This window comes from Mesoplodon bidens, assembly GCF_964165515.1.
Source record: "Mesoplodon bidens genome assembly, chromosome: 3".
Classification (NCBI taxonomy): Eukaryota; Metazoa; Chordata; class Mammalia; order Artiodactyla; family Ziphiidae; genus Mesoplodon; species Mesoplodon bidens.
In genome coordinates, this window is record NC_138178.1 from 135,645,780 (window position 1) to 135,658,936 (window position 13,157).

The 13,157-nt window shown below is 36.7% G+C and overlaps 1 protein-coding gene across 3 annotated transcripts in view; it reads left to right on the top strand.

Annotated features, from left to right (window-relative positions):
* The window catches only part of ARID4A (AT-rich interaction domain 4A), a 57,393-nt gene extending 44,595 nt beyond the window's left edge, over window positions 1-12,798 (top strand). For all 3 annotated transcript variants that reach the window (XM_081229427.1, XM_081229426.1, XM_081229428.1), the window contains 5 exons: window positions 653-1,789; window positions 2,038-2,142; window positions 6,079-6,285; window positions 6,916-7,062; window positions 10,838-12,798. In XM_081229427.1, the coding sequence (XP_081085553.1) occupies window positions 653-1,789; window positions 2,038-2,142; window positions 6,079-6,285; window positions 6,916-7,062; window positions 10,838-10,944 (1,703 nt within the window). In that variant the 3' untranslated portion in view covers window positions 10,945-12,798. The remainder of the gene's footprint in view (window positions 1-652; window positions 1,790-2,037; window positions 2,143-6,078; window positions 6,286-6,915; window positions 7,063-10,837) is intronic.
* Window positions 12,799-13,157: the final 359 nt, after the last annotated feature.

The window sequence follows — 13,157 nt, forward strand, 5'->3', positions numbered from 1 at the left end:
GCTTTTTCTAGGGGTTACTGTAGCCTAAATACGATACTAGTAAAAATTGCAAAATAGCTCTTTTATAGGTTGAGACAGTAATATTTTCTATGCAGTGTATTTTCACATGGAATTTGAGGTCTCCCCTCCCCCATTTTGGCACAAATGTATGATTTATTTATTTATTTTTTAATTTATTTATTTATCTTTGGCTGCGTTGGGTCTTCGTTGCTGCGCGTGGGCTGTCTCTAGTTGTGGTAAGCAGGGGCTACCCTTCATTTTGCTGCGTAGGCTTCTCATTGCGGTGGCTTCTCTTGTTGCAGAGCACAGGCTCTAGGTGCACGGGCTTCAGTAGTTGAGGCGTGCGGGCTCAGTAGTTGTGGCGCGTGGGCTCTAGAGCACAGGTTCAGTAGTTGTGGTGCACAGGCTTAGTTGCTCTGCGGCATGTGGGATCTTCCCGGACCAGGGCTTGAACCCGTGTCCTCTGCATTGGCAGGCGGATTCTTAACCATTGTGTCACCAGGGAAGTCCTGATTTATTTTACATAAGAAATTTCTACAAGGAGGTATTCAGAGGTACTTGATAAGAGTTTTGTCTTTGGCAGAATTTTTATTATAAAATTGCATTGGTAATTAAGCTAGAAACCTTTGTAATACAGTATTTCCTCTTGCAGACTCCTGTTCATCTGATAGTGAAACAGAAGACCTTTTAGAAAAGAATTTGATGAATGAAGAACTTTCTCCTGATATTAAAGAAGAATTAGAAAAAAATGAAAGTTTAAGTGATGATAAACTAGATGAAGAAAATCCAAAGATTGCTGCACACATATTAAAAGAAAATGATAGGACTCAAATGCAGCCTTTAGAAACCTTGAAATTAGAAGTTGGAGAGAATGAACAAATAGTACAGATTTTTGGAAATAAAGTGGAACAAGTAGAAGAAGTTAAGAAAGAGGCAGAAAAATCTCCTAAAGGAAAGGGAAGACGAAGCAAGACAAAAGATCTTTCTTTAGAAATTATAAAGATTTCATCATTTAGCCAGGATGAAGCAGGAACTGAACCTCATATAGAAGCTCAGAGTATAGAATTTTCTTCATTAGACAGTAAAAACTTTTCTTCTGCTACAGAAGATGAAATTGACCAATGTGCAAAAGAAAAAAAGTTGAAACGGAAAATACTGGGACAGTTATCACCAGAGAAAAAAGTAAGAATTGAGAATGGAATGGAAATGACAAATAGTATTTCTCAAGAAAGGACCAGTGATTGTGTTGCATCTGACGGAATGAAAAGCTTAAATTTTGAACAACACTTTGAAATAGAAAATGAAGGAATGCCATCATTAATAGCAGAGCCAAACCAATGCATTCAAGAGTTGACTAAAGAAAAATTTGGTAGTCCAGCTGAAGAAACTGTAAATACTCCGCTAAAAGAAGAAGAGGATGCAATGCCTCTGATTGGGCCGGAAACCTTGGTTTGCCATGAAGTAGATTTGGATGATTTGGATGAAAAGGATAAGACCAGTACTGAGGATGTAGTAGTTGAAAGCTCTGAAACTAACTCTCTTGTTTCTATTCCACCTGCCCTACCTCCTGCAGTACAGCATAACTTTTCAGTAGCTTCACCACTTACTCTCAGCCAAGATGAGTCTCGAAGTATAAAAAGTGAGAGTGACATAACCATTGAGGTCGATAGTATTGCTGAAGAATCTCAAGAAGGTCTCTGTGAGAGGGAATCAGCAAATGGATTTGAAGCCAGCGTTGCCTCTGGTACCTGTAGTATAATTGTTCAAGAAAGAGAGAGCAGAGAGAAGGGTAAGGACTTCCTAGGGAGAAAATCAACCGTTGTATTAAAACCAAAAACTAGTAAGCCAAGAGTTTTATCTGTTAAGTACCCTCCCTCCCTCCTTCCCTCCTTCCTCCCTTCCTTCCTTCATTCCTCTCTCCCTCCCTCCCCTCCTTTTTTTTCTTTTTAACATACACATGGAAATTCATGTAGAGTAGATAGGTGAATGAATGTTCTTTTGATTTTTTTTCTAATTCTCTCTTTTCACTTATTTCAGGTCAGAAAAGGCCAAGTGATGGAACTAGCGGATTATTGGCCAAAAAGCAGAAGCGAACCCCAAAGCGAACAAGTGCTGTAGCCAAAAATGAAAAGAATGGAGCAGGTTGGTACTTTTCAATGCTGGCTTTAGTATGGTGTTAGTACTTTCAGCAGTTTGTTGGCTTGATCATTTGTGTCAGCCTAAAACTCAATTTGGTTTATTATGTTCTGAAAAGTATCAATTTTTCCATTAGTTTTTCATCTGAAGGTGCTTGTCATTTTCTTTTTTTTTTTTTTTTTTTTTGCGGTACGCGGGCCTCTCACTGTTGTGGCCTCTCCCGTTGTGGAGCACAGGCTCCGGACGCGCAGGCTCAGCGCCCATGGCTCACGGGCCCAGCCGCTCCACGGCATGTGGGATCTTCCCAGACCAGGGCACAAACCCGTGTCCCCTGCATCGGCAGGCGGACTCTCAACCACTGTGCCACCAGGGAAGCCCAGCTTGTCAATTTTATTTAGAGCTGGGATAGCTGTGGTTATTTTTTATGCTTATTTCATTTGTATTTCTTATGTAAAGCAGTTTAATATTAGAGGAATACATTTGGGAATCTTGAACAAAAGAAAAATAACATTTGCTCTGGTAATAAAAGCAGATTAAGTTTACATTTCTGAATGGAATGTTGTCCTTTAATCTAGAAAAACTGACTTTTAAATAGTAACGCAGTAAGTTTGAAATATGGGGAAATAAAATTCTTACTGAAACAAACAGGAAAATTAGTAAACCAGTAAGAATAGATAACATGAAAAACAGATTTCTGTACAATAAGGAGTAAAATTAAGTTGTAGAATATAGTAAATAGAAATAAACATGGTTGATTTTGACAAATTAAAATTTTACCTCCAAAGCATGCCTTCATTCAAGTCTGAAAGGGAAATTCTAGATTACAGTAGATACATATTTCAAGGAAGGGGCATATAATTTATTTAAGATAAAAGGCATTTCAAAGAAAAACCTTTGAGCCATATTTCAAGTCCTCAATAACCAGATATGGCTAGTGGCTGGACAAGACAGGTCTAGAGTACAGAGAAAGAGTGATGGGAGATGAGACTAGAAAGACAGCAGGAATTACAAAGGGAAAATGAGTAACTTTACAGTGGATGAGCTGGGTAGACATCACCTTAGTCAAATGAAGTGAACACCACCAGTAATGGGACAAAGTGAAATGTACCACCTGACAGGATGCAATAAGAAGAACATAGCTGCACATCTGTAATATTCCTGTCAAAGATGTATAACCTGACTGTAATCATGAGGACCCATCAACAAATTCAAACTGAAGGATGTTCTATAAAATAACTGGCCTATGATTTTAAAAATTGTCAAGGTCATGAAAGTCAAAGAAAGAGGAACCGTTCCAGATTAAAGGAGATTTATGAGGTGTGATAACTAAATGCAGTGTATAATTCTCACCTGGATCCTATTGCTGTAAAGAACATTATCGGGTCAAGTAGACATACTTGGGCTTCCCTGGTGGCGCAGTGGTTGAGAGTCCGCCTGCCGATGCAGGGGACATGGGTTCGTGCCCCGGTCCGGGAGGATCCCACATGCCGCGGAGCAGCTGGGCCCGTGAGCCATGGCCACTGAGCCTGCGCGTCTGGAGCCTGTGCTCCGCAACGGGAGAGGCCACAACAGCGAGAGGCCCGCGTACCGCAAAAAAAAAAAAATGTAGAGATACTTGTGTGGGATCTGAGGATTAGATGATAGTAATGTATCTGTGTTAATTTCCTGATTTTGATGGTTGTATTATGGTTCTTTAGGAGTGTGGTGCTTTTTAAAACATATCCACAAATGTGTTGATATGTTTCCCTTCAAGAGGCAAAGCCTAATCCCTTCCTCTTGAGTACGGGCTGAATTTAGTGACTCACTTCTAACTAATAAAGTGGACGTGATGGAGTATGTCTTCAGAGAATAGGTCATAAAAGGCACTGCAAATTCCTTCCTGCTCTCCCTTGGATCACTTGCTCTGGGGGAAGTTAGCTGCCATGGTGTGAGGTCACTCAAGCAGTGTATGGAGAGGCCCACGTGGTGAGGAACTGGGCATGTCCAGCCAACAGCCAGCAAGGAGCTGAGGCCTCCCAACACTCACTCACAGCCATGTGAGTGAGCCATCTGGGAGCATATCCTCCAGCTCCAGTCAAGTCTTCAGAGACCAGAATCTTGGCTAAAAGCTTGACTGCAACCTCACAAGATTCCCTGAGCTGGACCACACAGCCAAGCTGTTCCCAGATTCCAGCCCTCTGAAACCGTGTGAGATACTAAACATTTGTAGTTTTAAACTGCTAAGTTTGGGGCTAATTTGTAGATAACTAATACAGGGAGAATGTTCTTATTTGTAAGAAGAGAACACTAAAGTATTCAAATATGGCAGGGCAACTTATCCTCAAACGGCAGAAAAACGTTCTTTGGTAATTGTTTTCTTTTTTGTAAGTTTGAAGATTGTCTCAAAATAAAAAGTTAAAAAGATTAAAAAGGAAAAAAAAAGGAGATGATCAGTTTTTCTTTTTGGAAAGAATCTTTGGCTTAACTAAGGCAGTGAAAGAATGAATGAATGAAGAGAATTGGGACATAAAATCACTAGTACTCAGTTATTATTAGTTAGATATGAGGAACTGGTTAACTGGCATATAGCATATAGGAGTAGCAGCAGGCTGTTGGAAGAGTAATTTAGGGAATGTTGCTTTTAGAGGTACCGCATATTAGGAAAATAAGGCTCTGGAACTTCGAAGAAAGTCTGTTTTTAGAAGATAGTTGTTGAAGGATTACAAGATGATAAAGCTGCTATGGGAGAGTTGTAAAATGAGAAGAAAAAGGACCAGAAGTAAAATTATATGGCATATCCCTTTAAATGGGCCAGGAAGAGTAGAGTAGAAGCAGATTAGAGATAAGTGAAAATCAGTAAACACTAGTTGGTTTGAATAAGAAAGACGTTTCAAATGCAATAGAATATTCAAGTAGGATTAAAATATATTCATTCAATTTGGTGAATAGTAAGTGTTTGGGGACCTAACAAGAGCATGGGAAGGAGACATGATTAGAAAGTATGGAAATAAGAATAACAAAGAATTTCTCTTTCATGAAATTTGACCCTAAAGAGAAGGAAAGAGGTGCCAGCTAAAGGGGGAGGCTTTCCTCTCCTTCCCTCCCTCTCTCTCTAAAGGTAGGAAAGCTTTAAGCATGTTCATAGACTCTGGAAAAAGAAGAAAGATAAAATGACATTGGGATATTTCAGAGGAGCTGGGAATAAATGGTTTCAAGAGTATAGCTGAAGAGATTAGTTTGCCCAGAATTAACAGCCTCCTCTTTTTGAGGCCCAAAAAGGGAGATAAGGACAGATACAGTAGGGGAGGGGCTGGGAAAGTGAGTGTGTAACCCTCAACTTTGCCTTTTCAGTAGAAGGGAAGGTTCACTGTTGAGAGTGAATAGGATGGAAGTAGGGTGTAGACTTTGAAAAAAAGCAGAAAAAGTTGAGAGAAAATTCTAATTTGTCATTAAGTGAAAACCAAAAGCATCTTTAAGTACACATTTGGTGAGGAGGGATGTAGACTTGCAAACAAATATCTGACACATTTTATATATTATACATATGTTAAAAGTTGGATGTGTATTTTATGCTTGTTCATGTATATAGTTTGGGTTCGTCCCCTTTTGGGTTGTTTTTATGTTTTGTTTTAAACATACATGGGGCAATACTGTGCTTACTGTTTTTTAACTTTATCATTTCACAATGTATTTTGGATATTTTGCCATTTTTATTCTTAGGAACTCTAGCTCATTCTTTTTAACAACTTTAGCATAGTATTCAATAATACTGATATATAATTCTTAGCCATTTCTCTTTTGGTGGGTATTTAGGTTATTTCCATCTTTTTATTGTTATAAAAGTTAGCACATTTGTGCATTTATTTCTTCAGGATACTGAGAAGTGTAATTACTGGGTCCGTTGCATCTTAATATTTGAGATTTTTATCATTTATAACCTGAGTCAACTTTTTCTTATTATAGGACAAAGCAGTGATAGTGAAGATCTTCCTGTCCTAGACAATTCAAGTAAATGTACCCCAGTAAAGCATCTTAGTGTATCTAAGCCACAGAAGCTTGCACGATCTCCTGCAAGAATATCCCCTCACATCAAAGATGGAGAAAAAGATAAACAGAAAGAAAAACATCCGAATTCATCTCCTCGGACATATAAGTGGAGTTTTCAACTCAGTAAGAAACTTATAGAAAACTTGAATGTATATTACAAAGTGGTATATATTTTGAAATGTCAAAATAAGGAATAATGATTAGCAAATTCATTTATTTACGTATCCTAAATGTTGTCTTAATAATAATCACTATTTATTATCTTAAATACAAATCTGTGTCTTTTCATAATACTAACTTGATAAATATTGATTGGAGAAAGCTCTCCAGTTATGGAATGAGACATGTATGATTTATATAAATTGATGAAACTTAAAACACCCTTTCTTGTACTGACAATTGGAAATAACTCATAAATGAGGAAAACATCAATACAAAGACAGTATTTGGATAAATAACTACAATTGTAGATCAGGGTTGCTGTATGTTGATGTTTCCTTGTGCTTTTCTGATTATTTCAGTAATACATCATTAAGTAATACATGTTTAGTGGAATATTTGGGATATATATAGAAATCTTATTCGTGAATTTAATTAAGGTCTTCCATTTTTATAGAGCCCTATTTAGTGTACTGTTAGGTTTTAATAAACTAAAGCTTTTGTTGATTTATGAGTTGGACTTTTGATAGAACTGCCATCTTTTTTTCTCACAGAATTATTTTTAAATCCAAATTAACTTTTTTTCTCTTTTAGATGAATTAGATAACATGAACAGTACAGAGAGAATCTCTTTTCTCCAAGAAAAACTACAGGAAATCAGAAAGTATTACATGTCTTTGAAGTCTGAAGTTGCAACCATAGATAGAAGGAGAAAAAGATTAAAAAAGAAAGACAGAGAAGGTAATTTGATTATAATTTTTCTTCCCTCTATTTTTCAAATATATAATCATTTTAGAAGATTTAGGTTTGCCACTTTTTAATATGGTATATATTTATTAATTGTTATCTTTAGATTCCTAGTGTTTTCTTCTTTGTTGCTATTGAAGTGAGTCAACAACTGAATCAGAATGAGACTCTTGAAAGAGACTATGAACTGTTTTACAAAATGTGATTTTACTAAATGTGGTGGGTTCTTAAGAAGAGCTTACTCCCTCTGAATTTCTCTCACTGCTCAACAAACATTTATTGTCTGCCTATTAACAGTCACTATGTTTGTCATTATGGGGTTCATCAAAATGAAGAGGGATATGGCTTATCCTCTAGGAGGTTATCTTGTTGGGATCATAAGTCATTTCCTAAGCAACTACTATATAAGATAGTTCAGCTTTACAACATTAATGCACACATACCATATGCCAGGCCCTCTTTCAGGTGGTGGAAGTACAGAGATGAATGAGATACAGACCTCAATCTCAAAGTCTTAACGTCCAGTGGAACTGTATGTTGAGGGCCCTGAGAGTGATATTAACAAGAACAGGAGTTGGTGGAAGGAGAGATGACTTCGGAATAATCATGAGGAGAGAATAGCATCTGAACTAAACCTTAAAAATGTATAGCATTGACTTCTAGTTAAACATTGACATCTCATATCTACCCCAAGCCCAGGCCTCACTAAAATAATTATAAAGAAAATTAAAAGCCCTATACCCACAAGGACGAGAGAATGGGACAGCAGACTGACTACGGTAGACAAGAAATGTCAACAGCATATCTTTTGGAAGCTGAGAAGCAGATGGACTGTAACTGTCCTAGCAGATGACAGAATGCTAAACACCTAAGCTTGTTTATCCTTCTAGTGGGACAAAACAATGAGAAGCAAGCCAATTCATACTACATCACCCCAGAAAAGCTCTGAGGACAGTGTGAGGTGTGAGGATGAAAATTGGAGATGGTTTGAAAAAGGAAGGAGAAATTGGATCCTTTCATCCCAGCCTCTGAAGCAAACTACCTTTTCCCCTAACTCCAGCAGAAAATAGGAGAGTAAGTTATTGGAGGCTGAGAGGGATCAACAGGCTTATAGAAAGACTCAGGGACACCAGCCATAGCTGAAGGTGAGGGTTAAGTGCTAAACCAAAAATAATGAGCTTGAGTGAAAGTTTCCAGTACTAAATGATGAGACTTCTGTCCCTTTTCCAACCAACGATCTCATCTTCTTATCTCTCTGAAAGCTGGTAACCAAGCTTATGCTCATTCCTGGAAGGAGATTGAAAGATTCCTCTGGAGAAACTGGTCAGCCCAAGGGAAGTGATCTAACACAGATACCAGCATTTGGAGGTTCCTGAACCAAAAAGCAAAATCCTTACAAATCACTATGTGTGCACTGCCCAACATTTAAAAGCCCGGTGGCCTCATGTATAGCCTCCAGTTAGCTTTTTAATGCTCCCCCTTAAATATGGAAGCCACAAGACCAGATGTTTGAGGAAAGCCTTTACATAAAGACAGAAACCAAAATATTCAATAGAAAAAAGGAACTTGGACAATGTGCCATATAAAAACAACAAACTATAATTAATATCCAGAGTTACGGGAAAGATATTGCAGTCTTGAAACAAGAATATGATACTATCAATGAATTCATCTCTTAAAAATTAAAAATATGATATTTGGAATAAAAAATAAATAAATAGAAGGGTAAGATAGAAAGGCTAAAGAAATCCCAGTAAAATATCAAACAGATAATAGGAGAGAATAACTAAGAGAAGTATAGAATCTGGCTGGGAGGACCAACTTCTGAATCATAGGATTTCTAGAAAGAGAACACTGAATAAACATAGGAGGAAGTTGTGATCAAAGAAATAAGAAAAACTTCCAGAACTGAAGGAGATGGGTTAGACAATTGAAAGGACTCCCTGTGACCTCTATAAAAAATGGAGGAAAAAGATCACACCAAAGCACATTATGAAATTTCAGAACCCTGTGGATAGAGGTAAGGTTCCAAAAGCTTACCATATAAAGGTATATACAAAAAACTGGGTCTCAGAACAGCATCAGATTTCTCACGTCAGATTTCTCAATGGTGACACTAAAAACTAGAAGCCAAGCTATTAACATAACATGACATCCAGCAAACAAGGAATCCCACATAGGAAAACAGTAAGGAAAATCTCAAGGTGATGGCACATGGAAGCCCTAGAATGATCACTGCATAACAGGCCTACAAAGCAACTATTTCAGGAATAGGATGGAACAGGAGGGGAGGGCTCTAGGAGGGATGTCCCTTTAAGAAAAAACCAGTAAATTATCTGATAGGCTTGCCTATCTTGAGAGAAGTTTTCTATCTATGGCATAGAGTTAGGGGATGAATTACTAAAAAAATGGCCTGTGTCATATGTGGTCTTGAATCATTCTACTCCAAGTCCAGCAGTTTTCAATTCCTGGAAATATGATGGAGCAAAAGGAAAGAGATCGACCTTCCATGTTTGTCCTTTTCTTTAAAAACTGTAAATAGCAAGAAGTCTTTACAGCATTTTTAAATACAGAAAGAAGAACAAATTAACAAATTGAGCTTTTCTTCAGAGAACCTCCAACGGCTTTGAGTTTCCTAAAGGTCATATAAGTTCAGACAACTAAAAAGATGATTTTCTTACAGTCTTCTTCCCTTGTTTTCTTAATTTTGTGTGTGTGAAGTGAGTTATTAAAGTGAAACATTGAGTGACTTCTAGCACACATATTAGAATTTGTAGTAATGAGTTACATGTCATTTTGGCAGTACACACATTGAGGAATGTATACTTAAACAAAAATTAAGACTTTAAGTAAAATAGGAATAATTGGGCAAAGATTAGCAGGAGATAGGAGGGCCCTGCAAAGAAAAAAGTAAAAACTAAAAAACGACAGAGCACCTGATGCATAGAGTAATGATCTTTAATCCATGCTCCATGCTCCTGGGGAGTTTTGTTCAATTCATTTGAAGACATTTTCTAATCACTCACCCACATTTCCATCCTGATCCCATGATTCTGATACCTGACTTAGATTACTGCTTCTTGCTTATGAGAGTTTTGTGTCCATCGGGTATATTGGAACACGATAAAGTTAGGAAGCCAGCCAATGGTTAGCTGGTTAAAAGAAATTCTCTAGGATAAGTGAATTCTTTTATGGTCCTATAGCCCAGAGATAAAGCAGGAATTTGCTATAGTGAAAATTTATCTCAGGTTGATCTCATTTCTGATTTGGGACAAGGTGAGTTTCTTTCAGGGATCTTTCAAGTAGGGATTTAAGATTTTTTTTTTTTTTGCGGTATGCGGCCTCTCCCATTGTGGAGCACAGGCTCCGGACGCGCAGGCTCAGTGGCCATGGCTCACAGGCCCAGCCGCTCTGCGGCATGTGGGATCTTCCCGGACCAGGGCACGAACCCGCGTCCCCTGCATCGGCAGGCGGACTCTCAACCACTGCGCCACCAGGGAAGCCCAGGATTTAAGATTTTATATCTCTTTAGTCTTTACATTTTCTGGTGCCTTTTTTGAACTGAGTTACTTAAGTGATGAGAGACTGATTCCATTCAATTGAACCAAACAAAATTTTTGCTGACAAAATGCTGTTATTCCTTCATGCACCATTTAAGAGGACTATAATTGAAGTGAATAATGTTAAGAAATTTATTTCTGATTCGCCAGTGGCTGGGTATCTTTGTGTGATAGTTTTCGGGTCTAATGTAGCTTTTTTGATTCTACAGTGTCTCATGCAGGAGCCTCCATGTCATCTGCTTCATCAGACACTGGAATGAGTCCCTCCTCATCATCATCTCCCCCACAGAACGTACTTGCTGTAGAATGCAGGTGATAAATGTTTTCTCTGCCTTCCCAGCAGTTTGCTGCCAAGGACATAAATCCCAAATCCCTGAAATACAACCACAGAAAGCACTCAACTGGTTTGACATTGCTAAGTATATCCTGTACACTTTTCCAGGCTGGATTGTATCTATTCCCTTCTCTTTTCTTTTTTTTTCTGTTGCAAAAGAAATAAGCTGATAAATAACTGAAGTTTAGGCAGCCTGCCATATTTGTCATAAGTTTTCCTTTTTAATTTTTTTTTTTTCGTTTTTTTGTGAAGATAGAAAAAGGGCACTTAGCAAATTTGAATTTGTATAATAAAGCTTTCAGGTGTTATAGAAATCATAGACAAGCAAGTGCACATGACAAACATCAAAATATCCAGCTAAATAGTTACTGCTGCACTTTCACTGAGATGTATTTGAACACTTGGTGAGTAGGGGGTTTATGTTGTGTTTTTTTATTGTTGTTGGTTTTCTTTTTCTTTTTTTTTTTTTTGTGGAAGCACTTGCTATTTAGAACTGCCAAAGTATATGTTCAGCAGTGTGCCCAGGTTTAAGGTGTAAATGGGACAAAATAAATTGTGAAAGGAAGTGTAGTTGACTGAAAACTACAGTTGTAATAAGTCTTCCACTTTTTATAGGATTTTTGAGCACACTTATGCAAATATTTTAATGTTTATTAATGTTTACAGTGGAATTGTGAATAAGTTTTCAGTGGACTATCTTATCCCTTGACAAAAATATTTTGTCTTTTTTCTATGTAATTTCAGAGTTTTTATTTTGTTACAAAAAGACAAAAATGAAATATATAACAACAATGAAGTTATTTAACAAGATTTCTAAAGCTGAAAATTTTGTGTAAAATAAGGTATTATCTTGCAACTTGTTAAATATATTTATTCAGACATTGGATGTTGTATTTTTATGTATTTTTTAAAATATTAATAAAATTGAAAAAAAGAAAATTCTAGGTTAATTCACTCTTCGAATGACAATAGCTCTCAGCTGTCCCTTTTACAGGAGGTTGCATCCAGCGGCTTTGCCTGTACTGAAGGGAGTCTGTCTCAGTCCTTCAAACGGTGTAGAACTATAAATGGGCATCTGGATCATTAAAGTATGTCCTTGTTTAGAAACTTTGGCAGTCCTAGTATTTAAACTGTTTTGAGGATCAAATTTTTGGTTGCCCTTAAGATATTTTGTCACAGTTTTTATGTTTGCTATACTGCCGAATAAATTTATATCTCCCAAAGTTGAGATGCAACAACTTAAGTAAAGCAATTATGTATGCTTTGTTTGTGAATTGTTTCACAGACTGATACATTTTGTAAATAATTCTTCCAAAACCATGTATTTAAAGCAGTTTTGCCATATACATTATGTAAAAAGGTGATTTTTTAAAATCAGTTTTTAAATTCATGTTTGTACATTGAAAGGGGTTTTTTTTAAACCTTCTTTCCTGTGTTTAATATGCGTAGAGTAATAACCTAGATGCTCTAGACTGTATATCAGGATCTGATTTACAAGAACATAGTCAGAGCCAAACACTAGTGATGGCATAGCATTACTGAAATCATTGTTTCTTAATTTCATTTTACCACATTGTGAACTTGTGATTCAGATTCCTTCCATTTTCGCAGAGAATTAAAAACAAAAAAAGTACTCTTGTAAAATGCACTTTTCTGTCTTTTCTTTGCAAAGCAGAAGTATTTCAATGTAAAATAAAAATGGAGCTCAGTGGGCAGTATTAATAAAGGCCATGTTTTAAACATAGGCTTTATATTTTTAGTTTTCATTTAAGTGATTGTTTTTTTCCCCTAAGTGCCAATAACTCACAGTTGGAAAACCAGACTTCATAAAACAAAGCATATTCAATATATTCTTCAGTCTCTTAAATAGAAAATTAAATATTTCTAGTACTTAATTATAAAAATTTTAAAAGTGGGTCATTGAAATACAGTTGGAACTAGGAGGCAAGTTTAGATTCATACCTTAGATATTTTAATGATTTATCAGCTTGAATATTGTCCTTTCTAATCAGTATAAATCTGGTAATGATGTACTGGGATCTTGCTACAGAGAGTAAAATTATAAATTCATTGAATGGGTATATGGACCCTTAAAATCCTTGTATTTTGGGGGGCTGGAAAGGATTATGAAAGTTACTGAATTTTGTAAGAATATTGACTAGGTATTAAATTCAAATATTGACCATATTTTGAGA